At 37.7% G+C, this 21413-nt stretch overlaps 1 protein-coding gene across 6 annotated transcripts in view; it reads right to left on the reverse strand.

The window, feature by feature from the left end:
• Positions 1-21413, reverse strand: part of SLF2 (SMC5/6 complex localization factor 2) — a 31857-nt gene that overhangs the window by 4212 nt on the left and 6232 nt on the right. For 2 of the 6 annotated variants that reach the window (XM_074875169.1, XM_074875171.1), the window contains exons 3-18: positions 20546-21243; positions 19491-19548; positions 17142-18280; positions 14239-14321; positions 13174-13290; positions 12729-12896; positions 10847-10949; positions 9402-9477; positions 7539-7680; positions 6985-7093; positions 5643-5819; positions 4973-5070; positions 4431-4518; positions 3815-3937; positions 2937-3014; positions 1146-1232 (exon numbers count right to left, since the gene is read on the reverse strand). In XM_074875169.1, the coding sequence (XP_074731270.1) occupies positions 1146-1232; positions 2937-3014; positions 3815-3937; positions 4431-4518; positions 4973-5070; positions 5643-5819; positions 6985-7093; positions 7539-7680; positions 9402-9477; positions 10847-10949; positions 12729-12896; positions 13174-13290; positions 14239-14321; positions 17142-18280; positions 19491-19548; positions 20546-21243 (3344 nt within the window). Of the gene's footprint in view, positions 1-1145; positions 3650-3814; positions 3938-4430; positions 4519-4972; positions 5071-5642; positions 5820-6984; positions 7094-7538; positions 7681-9401; positions 9478-10846; positions 10950-12728; positions 12897-13173; positions 13291-14238; positions 14322-17141; positions 18281-19490; positions 19549-20545; positions 21259-21413 lie in introns of those variants that run through there. The other 4 variants (XM_074875168.1, XM_074875170.1, XR_012629704.1 and 1 more) reach the window with 3 other exon arrangements.

Raw genomic sequence — 21413 nt, forward strand, 5'->3', positions numbered from 1 at the left:
CTCCCCATGTTAAGTGTTTGGAATCAGCATGCAAGCCTCTGGCCTCCAAACACCCACCCACCTCATCCTTCGGGTCAGTTCAGTTTGTTACACAAGTCTGTACCTAGAAGAGGTGCCTGCAACTGCAATCCCAGAAGCCAACTATGCAGCACTGTCCGGTTCAGAAATTAATTCCTTATACATAAAACTGTGCTTTTTCACAACCAATCACAAACAGGTGTTTAATCCAAGCCATTCAGAACTGAGATTTGCTTCATATGCTTTGTTAAAACCCAGCATAGTGGCATCCTCTGGAAGTTACTGTACCATTACACAAATAGATGGGGAAAAACAAAGTAAGATTTTCCCCTCTCAGTGCAAGGGCTATAGAAACAAAAGTGAAAGCAACTTGAGATACAAGAATTCAAGGCAAGACTTGTGAAAAAGATCCATGCTCTACTAATCTGGCTGAATAAAAAAGAAAAATCTTCTTCAGAGGTAAGGGTGCACACAACTGCAATTGTGTGACCTAAAGCTGAAGAAGCCAAGGTTTTTCAAAGTTGAGGTTGGGCACTTTACCACTGATCTGATTTAGCTTGCTACAACAGCGTGCAAAGCATGAAAGTCACAAAATTACAGCTATCATTAGTAAGCCCCACACCACAAAGCAAATGAAAGGCAATTATCCAAACTTGATGCTGCATCACATACACTGTTGTCTTAAGTCCACAACATTTTTAACTAACTCATTAATTTGAAAATAAAACAGACATGTATGCAGGATAGGCTAGTTTTTCAGACCTCTGTATTCTGCCCTGAATGTAGCCTCTGTTCTTAAAAGCAGTCAACTATCAGTGACTGCCAGGAACAGAAATGGAGCAACTCTGTCGGTCTAAAAGTTCAGATGCCTGACTAAAAGGAAGACAAGCTCACATTTTACAGTTGTTAAAGAGTCCTGCAGTCAGCAAAAAGAGTATTTTCAGTGCATTAAAATGGGCATATATTTGTGTACATGCAAAGACATGATGTAAACAGAGAAACCAGAAAGAAAAACAAACCCATAAGGAACTCTTACAATTTCCAGGGCTGAGATGAGGCAACAACACACAGCAAGAACACTAAAACCCACCCCAAACCAAACAAAAAACCCAACCTACATGTCTTACCTTAGTTCGATAAAACAGTCTTGCATCTTCCCTAATATCACATTTTATGTGCTTATCTAAGGCACCACAAAGCTTCAGCAAGTGTTGCTAAATACAAGACAAAAGCATACAGCTATTTAAATCCTCCATGTCAAAACTTAAAGCTTTGTTCGAATATTATTTCAATTTAAAAATTACATGCTTCAGTTTGAATTTTTCTCAGAAATATCCAGTAAAGAAGGGGGAAAACAAAGAAAACAAGATCACAACATCCTCTATCAGTTGCTGATATGCACCTGGTAAACCAGATCTAAGAGCTTTAAAAAAATAGTTTCAAAGTATAGCAGAGCTATACCTCACAAATTTTAAAGTTCCTACTAGCTAATTTGTAAATCCTTTCTGTCCCCAAAGTAGCAAGTGCAGTGACATTCAGATCTTTTTATCAGCGGAAAAAAGAAATTACAATAGCTAAAAATAACCTTGTAAGTAATGATGACTCAGGTAATTTTCTTTTGTAAGAATTGGTTGAGCCCGTAAAACACTGTCAAGGTTTATTCACTTATCTTTTATTTCTCTCTAAATTTCTGATTATTTTAATAAAGCAGTTTCGCAACTTCATAGTCTCTTGATAATGACTCCCAAGATCTTTCTCATTCTGCAAATTTCTTCATAAAATTCCTGTTAATCCCTCCCTGAACAGCTGCAAAGAAGCTCTGCAGAACAGTTGAGATGCTGAAACATTTAGAAACACTTAGAAACATTTGCTGGTGTCTCAAGACCATGACAATTTACCCCATCTAACTGGAAGAGGACCAGAAATGAAACAGTTACATTGATTTTATAAAAAGTCTAGCCTGCACAATATTCAGCCACATCCCTCTTGCCACTTGATGGCTGACAGGTCAGTGGATAATAGACTCTTCCTAAGAAATACAGAAAAATAATTAAAAAAAAAAAAATCAAGTTCTCCACAAATCTTCAGGAAGGCAGCTGTAAAAAAAAAAATCTCAAAAGATCATCACAATGTAATTATTTTCTTTACCAAATAAGGTTGTGTTTCAGATTACAGTCTGTGAATATCTTTTTGCACTGAGTAGGAAACTGAAACACTTAATGTAACCAAACGTTACCGCTTTACCTGTCTCAAACAGTTCACATGACAGATTTCTTAAAAGGCAAGAGTGTTTCCATGGGGCAGAAGGTGTACACAAACACCTTGCAGGAAACAACTCACAGCAAATGATCACAGAAATCTGAACAGGATTACTGAAAGGCTAAGCAGAAGCTATTACCTAACAAACGTTCACATCACATGGTACAAAGGAACTATTGCTACAGAGAACAGAAGAGATACAGTCCTAGCTTTCACTTGCTGCATGGCTGCACTCCAGCACAGAAAACTGTGATGCGTTTGAACATATTTCACTCGACATTTTCAAAGTGGTTTTCTTCTAGACTGAAAAATTTCAACCCTACTTCAATAGTTCATAGTATCATTACACTTCTTAGAATTTCTGTGTTGAGTTAATCTCCCATTACTTTCTCAGAAAGATTAACATAAATGTCTGCTGATGCACAGCCTTATCTTCTGAGGCAATTCCATTTGCAGAAATGCAGAAGAGGTTTGTTTCTCTGCAGTAAGTGAAGACAAAGCTCTTCTGCATTTACTTTGGCCCTGAGCAAAAGTTTCCCCTAGTGCTATTATTCACTGGTGATCTTCTATCACGTGATATGGCTCTTACCAAAATAGACCAAGTCTGCATGATAAATACTCTTTTAAAATCTGAAGATCTAGCCACTGAAGTTACTTACCCTTTGATTAGAATTTACAACATCAAAGAAACTAGCTTCACTGACTAGATGAAGGAGGATGTAGATTAGGTAGTATGCCTGGAGAGAAATCAAGAGCTTTAGTAGTTAAAGCACAATTGTAACTCTTCACATCTAGATACAGCACTGTCTTTGCTTTCTGGAATGATTCCTCCAACAGCCAGATCAATGGACAAGTATATCTACACATTTGCCTAAATAACTAATTTGAAACAGTACATTAATATATTAGAAACATTTTAAAACATTATTACACTGTTTTAAGTTACCTAAGTAACCTACAAAACTTTCTGTAGTTTTAAGCACCAAAAACGAAATTCAGCAGTTGGCTTTGTTTTCCCATCATCTACATACAGATCAAAATACTTGCTAAGAGATTCCATGGCAGACTCAAATAACCAAACCAATATTCAATTTTTGGATGGATGGAAATACTAAACCTTTCTAATACTTGTTTATGAGAAAAGATTCATAGAAGATCCATAAATCTCTTTCTGAAGCCTGCAGGTGACAGTCTGGCTCAGCATCAGTTTCCACCAATTACATCAGCAGGGAGGACGGTCTTCTGATTACAGAAGATAGGACTCAAGACATCCATGTGACTTGTCAGATTTTCTGAATGGCTGATTTCCCCGTTTGTAAAACAGCCTAGACAGCTTCCTCCATCATATGCTACTTCTTTCCTTCCTCCATGACTATAATCAAAATTGAACATGAGTAACATTTTAACTATGCAAATAAACATCAGTGTATGTACAGTGCATGTACAGAACTGTCCTCAGCTAACAGAAAAGAAACATTCTCAAAATTGTAGAAAATGCATAAAAAGACAAATACAAAAAGCACTATCAGTTATATACCTCCTGTTCTAGCTGTGTATGAAGGTGGTCTCCATTAGCACTCTGCTGCTCTAGGCCTTCTCTCATCTTCTTTAGTAGATTAGAAGGTTTCATGTACACCAGAAACTGATACAGAAGAGACATCTACAGATACAAACATTAACAAATTGGACTGGTTTACTGGCAACAGAAAATTGGAAATTGAGTGGCACTACAATATTATTTGTCCACTAAGACAAGAATATAAAAGGGATTTTTAATTAAAATGGAAGTTTTCATGCTCTGGGTAATTTTTGACTATTCACAAACTAAAGTGTTTCTATGTTGCCTCAATAAAAGACAACCCTACAAAAACAAAGAGTGACTCTACATGAACACAAAAGGAAGACTGAAAGAAGTTTCCAATGTCCAAAATGAATGTTTAGGCACATAAACAATACTGCACTTAGAAGCTGCAGAATATACAGGTTACACGCATGTGCAAATATACTTCTAATTCTAAACTAAAAATTACTAATTGGTCATTTTGCAAGGTTCTTGAAAATAGGCCTACAGTATTAAAACCTAAAACACAAACAATAATATACATGTTTTCTAAACTTTTAAATTATACACACACAACACATATATGCAGTACCTGCTTGTCACTGTCATCAGGTATTTCTATATGATTTTTATTAAGAAGCTTTGAAATGATCACTAGGCTAAGACGTCTTCTTACTTCCCTGAAAAACAATTTAAAAAATTTATTTCCCAGAGAATTTCTTAAATCCACACTGTTTCTACAAAATATATGAGGCTATGCATAGCTTTCCTAGACATAAACTTGCCTACAACTATTAAATTGGATTTTCTGAGTATAGCTGCTATTAAACTAGTAAAGAGGCTAGTAAAATGTAAGTACTCTTATGTCATTGCAGCTTTTCTTCTGCACAAGTAAACCCTGCTAGATGCTTGCCTCCAAGCCTGAAATTGAGGACCCAATTCGTTCTCCTCACTCAGCTACATTATCATTTATTAATTTCAAAGATGCAGAACTCCTGACAGATTGACAGTTAAAAGCAGACATGAATCACCCAAAGAAAATTTAACATCTATGGCATTTATCAGACTTTGAGCTTATACAAATAAATCAGCTGTTCATGACACTACACATTTCTGATGTTACAGTATCATTACCGTCCACGTATTATCCAGCTAGGCACCAGCTGAACTAGCCACAGGAGATTATGGTGATGACTGGAGAGTTCACTCACTGCCAGGCAGAGCTCAGGCATCTTTAAAAGAACAACAACAAAAATCCTGATACTGAAGAACAGATACTGTAGGCATTTGTTTTATTTGCAGAGGAGTACACATCTACTCCCTAGAAACATACACAGCAAAAACGTTAAAAGGAACTGATCTAACAAGAGATGATGTGCATAAAGATATTTCTGCACTGCACCTGTAGTTAAGTCTGCTAAATATTATTTTACAATAGGGTAGTTGAGATCAGATTGTTTTTAATCACATTTTCTCAGCTTAGTGCAATCACTTCTTCATTCTTTCAGAGAGCCATTTTAAACATACAGCTATTTCAGTAAATATAAGATTAGGTTCAATACAACAGTCCCCTTGGAGGAGAGGGCAGGCAAGCATAACGTCATGCAACAAAACCCTCTCAGTATACCTACCCACCTTCTAAATCTCACACAAATCCAAAGCTCCCAATTTGTTCATATTACATTTTCAAGCAGTATTTTTCTGATATATCAAGAAAAACCAAAAACTTCAAAACAGAAGTTTCTTGAAAATTAAGTTGCAGTTTCATAAATCTAGTACAAGAAAATTATTTATGAAGTTATACCTTTGTATCCCAGTCTTTTATACTTATCAGAAGCTTTATGGAAAGGCACTGAAAATCTATCAAAGGAATTTCTTTTAACTGTTTCTCCAAGCTTATTTTAAATAGCAATAAAAGCAGCAGCAGTATTTCTTGATCAGTATATCCACCTTGAATTACTGTTGTACAGAAACCTAGAAACTTTAAAAGAAATAAAAAGCATTAAAATCTGAAATTGCTTTAGCTTAAAGTACCATGAGAACTTAAGTTTTCCACCCTCACATTAAAATGCACCTCAAATGATATGTTGTTCTTGCAACACTTGTGTACTAACATCTCCCCATCTTCCAGTAACTGCACTCTTTTTTTTTTTTTTTAATACCTGCTGGAGGCTCATCTTTTAACAATGGCAATATCCCCTGGACATTACCTGAGATCTTTCTCCACTGCACAGACAATCCTCATGTAACTGAATGAAAGACCAACAGACTTTCTAAATACACAAGTAACCCTGAAAACATAAATCAAGAGATTTTTCCCCACCCAAGTATTATCACTTGGGTTACATACAATATGGGATGTGTGTGTAAATGAGAACACAAATGAATCAAGAGATGTGTATTTTGTCTCTAGTGGAGATGCTCTGAGTGCTTCCTCTTGAACTAAGTGATTTTATAGCTAAAAATCTAAAGAAATTATGTTAGGAGGATTAAAACACTTCCACAAGGAACTCTGAAATCAGTTATAAAGTCAGTATTTTCATGATACAACCTTTAACCACAGAGAACTAGACTGTGAAGTTATGACCAGCACTCATTCAGCCTCTGGTCTCGCAGGACACAGTGCATGGATCCAACAGCTCACTTCCACAGAAGAGTCAGTCACAGCTCCACCTGCCCTCCATGAGCTCCCACCTCATTCCCCTGGTGCTGCACAGGCACTGATCGCATACCTCAGAGCTGTGCTAACACGCTGAGGCAGCGTAAGACATACCACTCAACATCAACTCCCCTTCCCATTTCTTCTGGAGCACAGAAACGGAGAGTTTCTTCTACATAAGGGACCAAAGACATTTGATAGTGCGCCACAGCCGGAAAAGGGAGGCAGCAGAACTGTGCAGTTATGAGTGAAGCCAATGGAAGTCAGGAAACAAAATTTGCAACAAGCCTGCAGTAATCTCTGCTCAATGTGAAGCTGAAACCCCAGGATAGCTCTGTCTACTCACAAAACATGACCAGGACTAGATTAAGACACCAGGGTTTTTGCTAAAAAACAGAAAAAAGCAACTCACCCACCCCACCCCCCAAAGAAAAAAAGAACACACCCACCACAAAAAACTTTCTCACACTAACTGGTGTTTTCTCACCTTAATCACATTAATTAAATTGTTTTCTGGTAGACTGGAGAAGGCTGGACTGGTAGAAGTTAGGTCTCCTCTTGGCTGCTGTTTACTCATTGTTTCTTGCATCTGACTTCTAATAAAACAGACACTAATCTGAGCAATAAATCAACAACTTAAAAGCCCACAAAGGTTTACTTGCATCAAACTGAAGAAAAAAAACCCTGCATGTTTCAAAATGCCTTCAAATCCAAACAATCCTCAGTTGCAGAGGATACATCTATCTCAACTTGTAACCAATTACTTACACTCTGCCCAGCTATTTAGGCAACATTTTTTGTAAACCTCCATTAGGAAGGTGCAGGACAAAGGACAATGCTCTTGTTTGCTGAACTCTTACCTGGCAGGTATTATTTGAAGTTCTAGCTTATTTACTCTTAAGACCTGAGCTGAGAATTTAGAGAAGAGAAGGCCTGATGGAAGAGAGGGGAAATAAAGGAGAACCTTCTGATTCTACATTCTAAGCACAAGGCCTGCTTTCACAGGATCTAAGCAATAAATATCAAAAGGAAAACACTTACAAAATATCACACTCCTTAAAGTTGGGCTGAAGATGCTGCAATGGAAAGAGAGATCTAAACGCAACACCCATATTGACAAAAACAGCCGACACATCAGCTAGTGAGGGAATCCATGGTTTAGATTGTTCATCACTGATGGAAGCTACAAGTAAAAGACATGGAATGGATTAGTTTTAAATTTAGTTCTTAGCATTAGCTCCTGTTAAGGGAAACAACTAATCTCAGTAGTCTGCATCAATTCTAACAGCTCTCATCTCAGAAGAGTTGGTATGTTGAGCAATATGCTTATTTTCAGAACAATGAGGGGGGAAAAAATACAGCCTAACACAGTATTTTATGCTAGAGAAACATCTTGCCTATATAACAAGTGAATTAAAGTTCCACCCATTCTCCCTCACAGCCCTTTCATCACAAACAGCAGAATAAGCAAGGAGGCAATATTTACTTTTAAGAGAATACACAAATTACTGTTGTGTAGATTCAGGTAAGAGGGTGTTATCACAGAGGGACTGGAAGTGGAGCTAAGTAAGATTTAGAAACTGGGAAGGTTTCTAGAATAGAAGTGTTAAACAGATGAAATTCATTTATTTGATAGAAATAAACAAAGCTCATTGCAGAAGGGATGATTCATATGATAACTCGTACCTGAAAGTCTGCAAACTGAACAGAGGATTCTCTATAGGACACTAAGCTAGCAAGGTAACATCAAACTAGACACAGTGTTTTCCAAGCAATGACAGAAGTCACCAGAATTCTGAATAAGATCAATTTTATGTCTTAGAGCTAAGTTTGTATGAAAAAAACCAAATACAATGGAACAAACACTCAAGACACTGCAGGCTCAGATCTCAACGTTCAATTTGGTAAAACAACAACAAACAAGATGCATCCTTAGTTAAGCACTGGAACAGAATGTCTCAGAACGGTTTAAAGACTCCACAGTTGCCAATTTTGAAATGGTGAGACAACTTCCCAGGAGCAACTGTAGCCTGATCCTGCCCCAAGATCAGGGATCTGCTGGGATCTCTCCCAGCCTTAATCCTTTGAATGTTCATTCATCAGCTGTTCATTCAGAATCAAACTTATTTCGTGCTTTGCTGGCATTAAAGGAAGCTACATTCCCTCTCATATCAGCTCAGAGTCTAATTTCAAACAAGATTCAAAATACAGGGTACAATTTGGACAGATCTGAGCAAGTACTTCAAAAGAATTGCATTACTTTCATGATGTTAACTGAAAGATAAATGAATTAGTGGCTTCTGATGGATCTGAATAAAGTGAAGACATGGAGAACACAAAGGAACTTGTACTTGAGAAGTATTTGAGAGTACAGGTGAAGGAAGGCAAAACACAAGACACGAGCAGAAGTGTGGGCTGAAGCAGATCCTTGGAAGTGTTTTTGTGCAGGTGTATGATTCTTTTCACTTTTGCCATTTATCTGGAAAGTAAACTATGCAGTGCTACATACTGGGTATGACTGTGAAAAACATCTTGTAGTCCTTAAGCTATGAAATGCATGTCTGCATTTTCCAAAGTAAAAGACAAAAAAGAGAGTAAACTTTTGAGCAGACTGGGCTCCTCTTCAGGTCAATTCTATTTATGAAATAACAGAAGTGAGTTTAAAAGGCTCTGTACCAGATGTACTGCTTTGCAAATACATGCCAAGACCACATCCTGTGGTACAGGTTGCACACCCTCAGTGAAGACCAACTCCTAGAATTTGTGCATTACATAAGTAACAGAAGAGCCTAAATCACAGAACAGAGCCAGTGCCTTTTAATTCCTCCCCAATACCTTTCTATACTTAACAGAGGGGAAATGCCTTCATTCAGGTGGTCAGTTTTCCATCCTTCAAATACTCACCATTTTTTAGTGTTATATCCATCAATCTGTCTAAAATCTGGGTGGAAACACAATAGTCAGGATGAACAGACATCATCTGTGGAGAGAAAAGAAGCTACACGTCAAACACCAAGTCGCATGATGGCATCAGTTTTCTTTTAATTAAAAAAACCCCAAACAACTCTTCAGTAAAATAAGAAACAGTAAGAAAAAAAAAAAACCACATCAAAGCCTCTAAAGCAAGATACACCAAGGAGAACACAGTATTGTGAATATCGATTATTTCAAGCAGTGCACAGATGCTATGAATACTTGTAATTATTTGCAACATCAGAATGCTGTAACCCCATGCTGAATCTTTTGGTTCATAAGAAGATACTGAGGGTTAAGAGAACGGAAAGTATCATGTATCCCTTTGGAATCTATTTGCATCTGTGATCAAACTGAACTCCTTCATCAGGAGCTGGAGCAACAGAGTTAACTACAACCTTTTCCAGTCATGGGCCAGTTGAACATATGCAATACTAAACCAAAACAATGAATTCTTCATTTTTCATAGAACTCTGAACTACAAAAACGTGATTACGAAGTACAGTTCAGGTTTCCTGGAGCACTTCACTAGCTCAGCAAACTCTTTTTCTCCCCCCAGTGTGAGCTGAATCAGCTCACACTTCCTCCTTATTAGAGGAACACCATTGCTCACAGAAGGGGTGGAAGGCAATTTTTTACTGGCTGAAGGGAAGAATATGGAGGAGCAAAACACTTCCCTTTTGGCAAAAGCAGAAAGCCAGTCAACAAGCCCAGGCTGCAATTTCACAGATGGTCCAGCTTTTTTTTTTTTTTTTTTTGTTTCAGGCACAGTTAGAACATGGTAAATAATAAAAGAATGGAAATTGGAGAGGAGCATTGTTGTGAGTAGCAGAACAATGTAAATTCCTGGGGATTTAGACACCAACACAGACATCTAGAAAGCAGACAGCCACCACACTTCCTTTGAGAATGGCTCCAGACTTCTTCCTGAGCCATAATGTACATCGAACTTTCCCAAATGAAAAATATCTGATAATGCAGGTATCTCTGATGACTTAGGTGGTGACATATGTAGACATATGTTTGTTTGTGATTTGGCCCACACTAGTATATCCTGACGTCTCTTCTCTCGTAGCATGTACTGTGCCCTTTTCAAATGTAGTAATGCATATGAAGATGGACAGGGACGTGCAGCTTTGCAGTCACTCAAAGTGTGGAGAAAAGCTCTCTCTAGTGTTTTACCCCTAGTGACAATGAAAGTATTTCAGACTGGAGAACAAATCACAACCCAGAAAGATATTTTTTTTTTAATTTAGAAGTTGTTAACCTAATGCAACAGATTTACAAGTTTGTTCTAATTATTCCTGCTACAACTGGCTTCCAGGAAGAGTATTATACCTGGATAGAATATAACTGCATGAATAGTATAGTCTTACCTGGAAAAGCCACTTTAGAATTGGTATGGGACACAAGATACAACTGTAAGCAGAACTGAGAAAACCAGTAATAGCTAAAGAAAGCTGCTGTGTTACACCAGAACTGTAAGACAAAGATGCGGGTGGGTAAAGAGGAGAAAAAAAATCAATTAGTGGTTGAATCAGCACTTTCACAAAAGTGTAAGAACTTCCCCACTCCTCAGATCATCATCAACAGCAAAGATCTGAACATCCAAAACAGATGTTTTTCTTATGCTCTTACCTATATGAAAAACTATAGTAATTAAACCTTATTTGTTATTTAGAACAACTATCTTTTTCTCTAAAATGCCATACTATATAATTTAGAACATTTGTATTACTAGAGAATAATAGCTTCAAACAAACATTGATTTACACTATTGTACTATGAACCATTATGCCTGTCTACACAGATGGGCTGCTATGCTCAGTGAGACCAATGAATGAGATTTTTTACTGTCCAATGACCTTTACCAACACTTTTAAAAGAAAAGAGAAAAAACTTTGAAATTTTTAAAATAATCTTTTAAATAAAGAGTCTGGAAGCAAACTAAAGCAATTAAAATCAAACAGTCTAATCTCACTGGGCAAACTTGTGAGGTGCAAAAAGTAGCTGTTGGACGAACAGAAACTATGTCATTTTTATTACTAAATTATTTTAGCTTTAATCTTCTTTAGAAAGTCAGGTATGTCATAAGCAGCTGAATTAATGATACCCAGTTTCCTACATTCCCTTTAGTCTCCTCTATTCTCAGTATCTACTAAAACAGCTCTGTTGAGAGATCTGTGTCCTAACTTCTCCATATACCCTCAACCTGTCTGACTGAACAAGTTGCTAGGAAGACATTCACGTGCCAACTGGACAGCCAGTACATGCCAGCTGTGCCAACTGGGCAGAATGCATAAGCAATTAAATCATAATTGCCTTCTGCAAGGGACGATTTGTTTCTCATTCCTCCAGCCACTGATTTACAAGATACTTCTGAAGCGTATATCCTTGTGATCTTCAAAACATATTAATAGAGAGGCCTGAAGCCAAAGGAGTATATCACAAGCATCACTTCAAGAGATGAGGAGAAGCCACCCTCCTCCTCTTCACACCCACAATAGAACACACACAAGTCCTTTAAGACTACACTAATTCTCTCAGTTTCACTGATGCAAGTTTGAAATAAAACGTCAACTGAGATAACCAGAATTTTTTAGGATTTGCACTTGTGGTATTAGGCCAGAATTTGTCCAGCTATTTGTAGCCTGACAGCCTCACAAATATAGAATACAAATCCCTATGAGTTACAGCTGTTTATACACACACAGACACAGTGCTAGCCAACACCTATCAGAAATTGTTACTTTCTGCAATCCTCATTAGGTGGAGCCCTAAGTCCCAGGTCCATTCAGGATGAAAACATGTCAAACTCTTTCAGCAGACATAATGCAACATTAGTAGGTCACAAATCAGTTCACCACAAAGGTCCTCTTTCTGTCTTGGTACAGTTAAATGTTTGTTCTTTAAAACAATTCATTTCTGCATTTATCTTCCACAAACTGGTCAGATTATCAATGATAGCCCAACACAGTAGAAACATGGAAGAGGCCAGAACACCTATTTTTTTTCCTTATGTCTCATTTAAGATGTTTTTCATGAATTCCAGAGGAGGAAAGAAGGAAGCTTCAAGCAACAATTCACTGTTCTGTAAAGCTAACCTGGAAAGGAGAATTCCAGGGAAAGGGAGTCAGTCTTGCCTACTTAGTAAGGCAGAGCTCATTTGCATGCAAAGATACTATTTTGTCTTAAAAACTGCTAACACTGAAGAAAATCATACAACTAAACACGACACAGTGAAGAAGATGTTATTACCTAAGAAGGAGCTTTTCTGTACGATTTTGAGGGATGAAGTGAAAATTCCTCAAGTCAAGGTTATGTTGATTGAAGATTTTCCCAGAGGTTGATAAATCAAATATATCTTCTCCAGGATGGTAGTCAGGTATGGCATGAGCTACTACTGAAAATCTCTTTATAAACTCCCTGTAAAAATTCAAAATCACTTTTATGAATTTAAACACTGACAGGCTATTTGCTGGTTGAGACTTATTTTCAGATGATAAACACAACAGCCTTATATGAAAGCTGAATTGTTAAAATACGGTAATGTTCAAGAAAATCCACCCAGCCCTAAAAGACAATAAAAATGGTTCACATTAAACATATTAACAACAACTGATGGAAAGAGAGAGAGAGAGATGAGAAAAAAAGGCTAGGAAAGTAAAGAACTAAATTTAATTGGTTTTGAAGTTGGAAGGACCTGTGTTCTTCTGAGAGATCTTCATCTCCACTGGCATTCTCATCATCATCTCCATCTGTAGAATTAGTTTTTCCTCCTTGTATGTCTTCCTGTAACCACTTTTCTAGTTCATCTACCCTGAAATAACAGCAGCAGCAGAATGTATCATCACTGTTTAGTATTTACAACAGAAGACAACAAAATTTAAGCTCTGAATGTGAACCCAGGAGTCAGTAGCCAATTACACATGACAAAAGCTTACAAGACATTGCATCTGTGTTAAAAAAAAAAAAAGCATCTTGCTATTCCAAGATACAAAGTGGATGTTTCCCAAAACCTAATGAATTTCCAACATTCACAATCAATCACTAGTTTGTCAGAGATAAATACACACAACCAACTTGGGATAAAATTTTTTGTAATTGCACAAAACTTTCAATCTTCTGGTTGCTTTGTTTGTTTGTTTTTTTAAAAATCATACTGGTATTAATACTGTGTGTTAAATAGTATTAGTTATAGGAGTATTCACTACTACATAGTCAGCCCAAATCAAAAAAGCTAAATCACACATACATACCCATCCCCACCACTTGCCATTAGTACATATACCCCATTACCCTTGCTACCCAAAAGGTCTCTTGCAAGAACACTCATTAGTTCTGTTCACTCAACTGTGTAACTAATCAGATACCAATAGTCTACACAGCTTTGGAAACCAACACTGAGCTACAAATGCCTTTGAAGAAATTAATACAGGCAAGTCGACATAAATACTTCTATATCATGCCTGACCAGCAGCTGCTAGCTGGCTCAGTCACCTATAACGAAGGCACCAGTAAATTTAGTCTGGCTCTTGAAGGGTAGACAGATGTATCACAAGTCACTCATCATCGCTTGGAAGGAGCCTGTCATTTAGCTTTTACAGTTAAGCCACACTCGTGGCTCCTCTCAGATGTACGTTGGTGGCATCAGCAGGCAAAGCTTAGCTTGCTGCTACCCAAACTCCATCAGTTTCGGTGAGATGAGGTACATCTAAGCTTCTACAACCCCATCCCAAATTTTTCAAAGCAGCTTTAAGAAACAAACCTTTTAGATTCTTCTTTCTCCTTCAAGAGATGTTCTAAGCTGTTCACATATGACACCTGGCTAACAACAGGAGTCTTAGAAAGCTGTAAATGAAACAGTAACAAATTAAAAAAATACCACAAGCTATCAATTCATTTAGTATTGGACAATAAACATAATCAAACTAGAAAACTCTTCCAATTTTAATATTTTACCTGAAGATAAAAACTCAAAGGAGACCCCAAAAAACAGGACTATTAACAGTTTAGGTTTCTCAGTCCCCTGACAACTTTATATAATGGTCAAATCTCTCTCAGTGATTAATTTAGAAATAACTATGCTTTACAATGGATCTGAACTGCAAAGCAAGTCTCCGCTTCTCTCCCTGGGGCTGACCTCCAGCTAACCCTCATAAAGAGTGCTTGCATCAGAAGCCTTTTACCTCACAACTTTTATTATCATCCACTGAGACCCTGGGAATCCCCATTCTTGTGCATGAGACAAGAAGACTCCAAACATGATTCAGTACCTCTGTTAGTTTCAGGAGTACCTAGAGGCAAAGCACCAGTGTTTGCTAAATCACCTCCAAAATCATCAGACAAAACAAAGCTTCCAACCAAAACCCTAACACAAACGTAAGCAGCTAATAGTTAAAAACCAAAACCCACAGAGAAGGTCTTAACCACTAGCAAAATTAGTTTGCTTTTCAGTAGCCAGTGTTTTATTCAGGTAGTAGCAGACAACACAGATTTGAAATTTTATTTATGACCATGATTCAGTTCTTTGGACAAGCAGTGCCCTTCTGACACCACTTTCTTAAACTGCAAGCCTCTTACTAGTGACAAAGCTTCTTCCAATGAGCTCCTTCATTTTAGAAGAACACAATTCAGAGCACACATTGGGGATTTTCTATTACCCAAGTAAACCCAAAGGTAACAGAAGCTAGTCTAAGACATTAGTGTCCGCCTGCTAACAAAAAAAGCCAGTTAATACAGCATTAATTTTTGGTATTCAGAGTTATCTTTCAAATGTAACATGCAGCATGTCTTTGTGTGGGGAAATCTTGTGGAAAAGCTGAAGACCTCTCACCTTATTTTATATCTGGTTAATATGCCTAAAATGAGTTTATTCCAATGTGCCTATATGTCCCTTCTTACAAGACAGGGGAAGAATGATAGTATATGCAAAAAACATGGTCATGGAAATTTTGGGACAGTTCTTAACTATTTTGTCTTACTTAGCCATTAATTATGCAGAAACAGTATAAGCCAAATGTTGTGGTCACATACATGTTCCACATACATTTGATCTAGGCTGCATCTGTTTATCAGCCTTAACCGTTAAATACCTAAACATGTTGGTTAAGATTGTGGAATACTTATGTAACGTAACCACAGAAGTCTGATCTATAACATGCTTGCATAATGAATCATAAGGACAGATAAAGTAATTATGGCTGTTCAGTATCTGCCTACGGAGGTAGTAACTCAGTCAACAAGTAAACTGTTCCAGAGATTTAAAAACAAGAGGAGAAGAGGACAAGAGTATTTATACAGGTATTCTGCTGTTTTGTTTTCTACTGTAGAAAATAGCGATAGGCTGACCCCAGCCAGCAGCTAAGCACCACACAGCTTGTTCACTTCCCTGCCCAGTGGTGCAAGGGAGTGAATAAGAAGAGCAAAAGCAAGTTTTGATGGAGATAAAGACAGTTTAATAAGGAAGAGGGGATAAGGGGGAAAAGAAAAAGTGATGCAAGGGCAATCACTCAGCACCACCCACAAGCAGAAGGATGCCCAGCTAGACTCTGAGTAATGGCTACATTCCAGACCAACTCCCCCTGCTTGGTTTTGACTGCTGAGCATGACACTAAGTGGCATGGAATATATCCCTTTGGTCATCTGGGGTCAGTTGTCCAGGCTCTGTCCCCTCCCAAACTGTGTCGTCCCCCCCCTCCACTCTGGCCTACTCACTGTGGGGGCAGAGTGGGAAGCAGAGAAAGCCTTGATGCTCTGCTAAGTACTGCTCTGCAACAGGCAGAAGACTGGTCTCTTCAGGCTGTTTTTGTCCAAAACACACAGCACCACACAGCTGTTATGAAGAAAATTAACTCCAACCTAGCCAGACTCAATACAAAAATCTTTTTATTTAAATGCAGCCGTCTCCAGCTTGTACCAATTTCGTCAGGAATGCCACACTAAGTCCTACTGCAGGACCTTCCTAATTAAAACATTATTTTACAATAAAACTTCAAAATCACTACTTATTTGACAAGCTGTTCTTGAACAAATAGGCTAACTTTTAAAAACACAGATCAATTTTTATCACCGTAATATCCTGTAAACTGGGATTCAAACACTTCATCTATCCCTTGTGAGCAGAAGTAGTCATTCAGCTTTTTGAAATACTTTCTAAAATACTTAAAATTTTCATGAAATTCAACTTCAGAGAAAACATCACACTTACAGATCAGGAACTCGTACACAGACTTCTAACAATCACAGACTGACAAGGATGAATGACTGGAGTCTAGCACACATCTCTCAACATCTAGATCAATTTCCTCTAGTTAACTTCAACTCATAAAAGTATTATCAGGAAAATGAAAACATTAGACCCCCACATATCTTCTAAATGTAACCTCCTGTCTTTTTCTTTAGAGTGAAAAAGCAAAATCAGAACTCCTAAAAACCACCGAAAGGCAAAAGCTAATGCAATCTGTCTGCACAAAGCACCTCTCTCTGCACAAAGCACACTCTTTCTCTGCCTACATCGCACTGTACAGCATAGGACCCTTAAGCTGAGTAACTAGTTTTGCAGACAAATAACTCTTTGAGTTTTCATGCATTATGAATAAAGGAAAAAATCAAATAAAAAAATACAACATAACAAAGCTGATGCAACATTTTTGGGTTTTAGCCACTTACATGAAGCTTCAGTAATGGAGTCGCAGTGTCCTGAGAAAAACTGTCAAGACAGCATTCTTCCAGGGTTCCTGTCTGTGGCTTGGGACCTGAAGAGAGAATTTCTTGCAGTGGCATGAATACTACTTCTTCTTCATCATCATCATCATCATCATCATCTTGACTGCGTTTCAAACTCTCATCTTCACCATCAAAGCTGCTTTTTGATTTTCCATTCAGCTTGGACTTGTCTGTACAGGTGCTTTCAGCTTCTAACTCCCCTGACAGTTGTGAAGAAATATGGCCTCTGTTCATGCACACTTCTTTAAAAGACGATGAACAGGAAACGCTTTTACCTGGCTCTTCTAAGAGTGCAAGTTTCCCAGAACCTTCCACTGAACAAGAATCAGAAGCATTTTCCAAAGTTTTGTCTTTTGTTTTTGAAAAACTGTTACTGCATTGAATACTGTAAGCTTTATAGTGTGCACATCTTTCTAGTCTTTTCCCGCCTTGCTCTTTCTTCGCATCCAATACCTGAGACAAGCCAGCATTCTGGAGATTAGATTTCACACTTTTCGTTTGTGGTAAGTGGTAGAAAGAAGGCAACACAGTACTTTTTTCCTGAGAAAAAGGAAGGGACTTTTCCAAGAAAAAGCGTGAATTAGCCACCTGCAATTGATTCTCTTTGGTATCCACAACAGAAATGTGGTTATTTTTACCAGGACCTACAGAGGACCAATTATTTTTCTCATTTTCATTGCTTGAGTTGAGGTATTCCTCTGAAAGAGCAGAATCATGTCTAGGTAGAGCAGCAGTCTCCCTCAGTTGCAGCACATCACCAGAAGCAGACTTTAAAAGGGTATTTTTGACAAAATCAGACCTCCTATTTTTGCATTTTGCAGATGATCTACTAAAAGCAGAGTCATTCAAATTTGATACTTCAGACTGTTCTGAACTGTCTGCATCCACACTCATGGCAGTGCGTTTTCTCTTCCCAGGAAAGTTTATTTGTTTGGATCGCCCAGAAGACATCTTAGATATAAGGCAGTGCGAAGGAACAGACTGGCTCTTCCACATACCAGCAGTCATCTCAGATGACATTCTCAGTGCATTTGGAGAAGACGCCCCATGTTTTGAAACCTGCTTTGGTTGAGATGGGTCATCTATGAAGTGTTTAAGAAAAAAGTAAACCACTGTTGTCATGTTTAAAAAATAAAGTAGATTTAAAAAAGAAATAATCAAAACCATAACAGCTTACCCTTAAAAAAACCTAACTTCTGTTTTTAAGTCAACTATGACTGAAATTTTTATCAGAAACTACAATATTTCCATTCTATTTGAACACAGTGGACCACAATTAAGATTTAGCTGATACTGTACTGTTATTATTGTAACTAACTTGGAAATTAAATTAAATCCTTTTATTTTAAAGCAGCTCAGTAGCCACCATAGAACACTTCTCCTCTACACTAGAATCAATCAGTCTTTGGAAACACACAATAGCCCAGTTGAGGTATGGGACTGGAAAAGAGTTTCTGTCATTACATATTATGGTTATAAATAACGAACAGTATAAAAAGTATTTTGGAAATACTGCAGTAATTTTAACAGTGATCATAAAAAAGCATTCAGAGTATGAAGAAATCTGTTTTCAGGCTACAGTTCCTTGGCACCAGAGCCCACCTTCCTCATTATGCTTTTCTGCTTCCTGCCTTAAGCTGGCACCAGCACACGGACACTTCATGGCAAGCTACTTCATGGAGCTGATGTGGCTGAGAACTTCCCAACTCAATTTTCAGCCAGATCAGCTCCTTGCACCACTGGTCAAGCCCCAGTGCTAGCACAGGTGGAAAGTGAAGCATAGCAGCAGAGTCTGATAGGTTTACACAGCCATGGATCCACAACATGGGAATACTCTCCTTGTTTTGGGTTCCTTCCTTTTTTTTTTTTTTTTAAATCATCCTACTGACCTGGCTCAAGCCTCTATTCACGTGAGCTTTTTATATTCAGTTCTACCTACTGTAGAACAAAATTATGTGGTTAAAAGGGAGAAAAAGCAACAAGAATACCAGCTAAGCTTCAGTGTAAAATGCAAGAGAAACACTAAAAATAATCAGTGATTAAGGGCTTAAAACAAAGAAACATCATGACTTCAAATTAAGTTACAAACAATCTGTTTATCACTAAAATCCCAAGTAACTTGTAAACCTCTTCAAGCTTGCCATATCTTAGAAATAATCTTGACTATGCAGCAGTATTTTTTTGAGAGAAAACAGAAAAATATAACTTCAAGGGAAAAAAGCCATTAAAAAAAGACACTAAGTGATGAACCTGATTGTTCAATTAATTCCATATTATCAGCACTGATTCTACCTGAGGCAGTCTCCCTTGAACCAGAATGTGGCATTTTTCTTAAAGAACATCCATTTCCCTAAAAATAAAGAGGGAGAAAATAAAAGAGTTAATTGTATACTTTTTAAAACCAGGATGTTGATGTCTTGAGCCAAATGCTGAATCCAGCACAGACTTAATTCCACACAACCCCAAAAATATGGTAATATACTTAATTTCAAGACAAACTTAAAACACAGCTGCAAAGATCTCAACAAAAGGACTCTCCACAATCTGAATTTTATCTTTTTTTCAGATTGGTCTCCTGTTCTAAATCTCTCCACTTTTAGAGCCATTAGCACTTGCTTCCCTGGGCTACATAGCTTTCCTCAAACAAGTCATTAGGAACTTCAGTAACAGAATGACAGAAAGCACAGGCATGCAAATACGGAGGTGCGCTAAGGAGAAAAGGAAACACAAGCTAAAGTCTTTTTTGTGTCATTCACAGCACATTATGGAAGCACAAATAATGATCTTCCTTGCAAGTAACCAGCAACCTTTTAACGGGTTTTTTTCAGTTGGTAAAAAACTGAACATAATTCAACCTGTAATGAAATACTACATAGTTAATAGGACCCCTCCCACCTCTATCTAAATACTGTGGCTTAAGTGCATAAATCTGAGCTGCTATTACCAGCAACTTCTAACTAGCAGAAATTCGCCAGGCTGTTCCCTACACTACACTGTAAGAAAACACAAGGTTATAAGCTATTTAAGATAAAGACTTTTTTTTCTACAAAATACAATTTAAAGTTACAATTTCCATTGCATTTCCATGCTTGCATCTAACCCTCAGAGACTATCTCCTCTGCTTTTAAACCAGGATTTCTCATTTATAGTAACATAGTTAAGAACTGGCTTAGCCAAGCATGACCTAAAATTTACAGAGGAATAGCAAAAGAGCATTAACTCGTTACATCTGAAAAAGGCAGCTCCAAGAATCTCATCCTACATTGAAAAATAAATAAATAAATAAATAAATATCACATGCACAATGAGTCACTGATTTCCACCTTTAACAACCCTTCTGAACACACCTGATGTGATACACTTGTTCCTGAGAATGGTTTTGCAGGATGTGTCTGGGATTGTTTCATTTTATGTTTCTTCCGTCTCCTTTCTCTGCGGAGAGCTTCCAGTGACAACCTACATTTAGACTCAGCTGAAGTACAGGACAATTTCATGGGAAGACCTGGGTTTTGGCACAGAGATGTGTTGTTCGCAGTGCCATTATTTCTAGCGCAGGCTTTGCGAGTATCAGCTTCCGATAATGAAACCCATTTGTCAGAGTCTAAACTAGTGTCTTCTAGATCCATACAGTCAGTTTTCTGTTCCCAACTATTTCCACAAGACAATGGTGCTCTTGTTACACCCAGACACTTCTCATTTCTTCCCTGTTCTGACTTGCCAGTTTTATCCTTCTTGGTCAAGAAACTGCTGTGAGACCCTGCACTAATAAAGAGTTTTTCAATCACAACTTTTGGGTATAGTGAACCCAGTGCCTTGCATGGTCTGCCATTCTCCAAAGTGTTTACACTGTCCTTTTTCTCCTTAATTCTTCTCCGAAAGGCATCTACCAGAAGACTTGTGCTGGGTGTTCGGTCTGGCATCTTTTTTCTTCTGACCTTCTCTGCAGAAGGTATTTTCCTTTCAAAACATTCAGCACATAAAACTGACAGTCCAATTCCTGCATCTTTTATGTTTCCTCTGTCTGGTGAGCACAACACAGTCCTATCTTTATAGCCACGGTCTAAGAGAGAAAAGACAAGACAAATTATTCACAATCACAATACTGGGGCAAAAAAAGTTTTATTGGACTGTATTACTTAATATTTTATCTCTCTCTCACATGCAATCCAAAATGAATTTACTTAATCATTTAGTTTTGGTAGTGCCATGCAATTT

This window comes from Strix uralensis, chromosome 7 (genome assembly GCF_047716275.1).
Source record: "Strix uralensis isolate ZFMK-TIS-50842 chromosome 7, bStrUra1, whole genome shotgun sequence".
NCBI classification, from domain to species: domain Eukaryota; kingdom Metazoa; phylum Chordata; class Aves; order Strigiformes; family Strigidae; genus Strix; species Strix uralensis.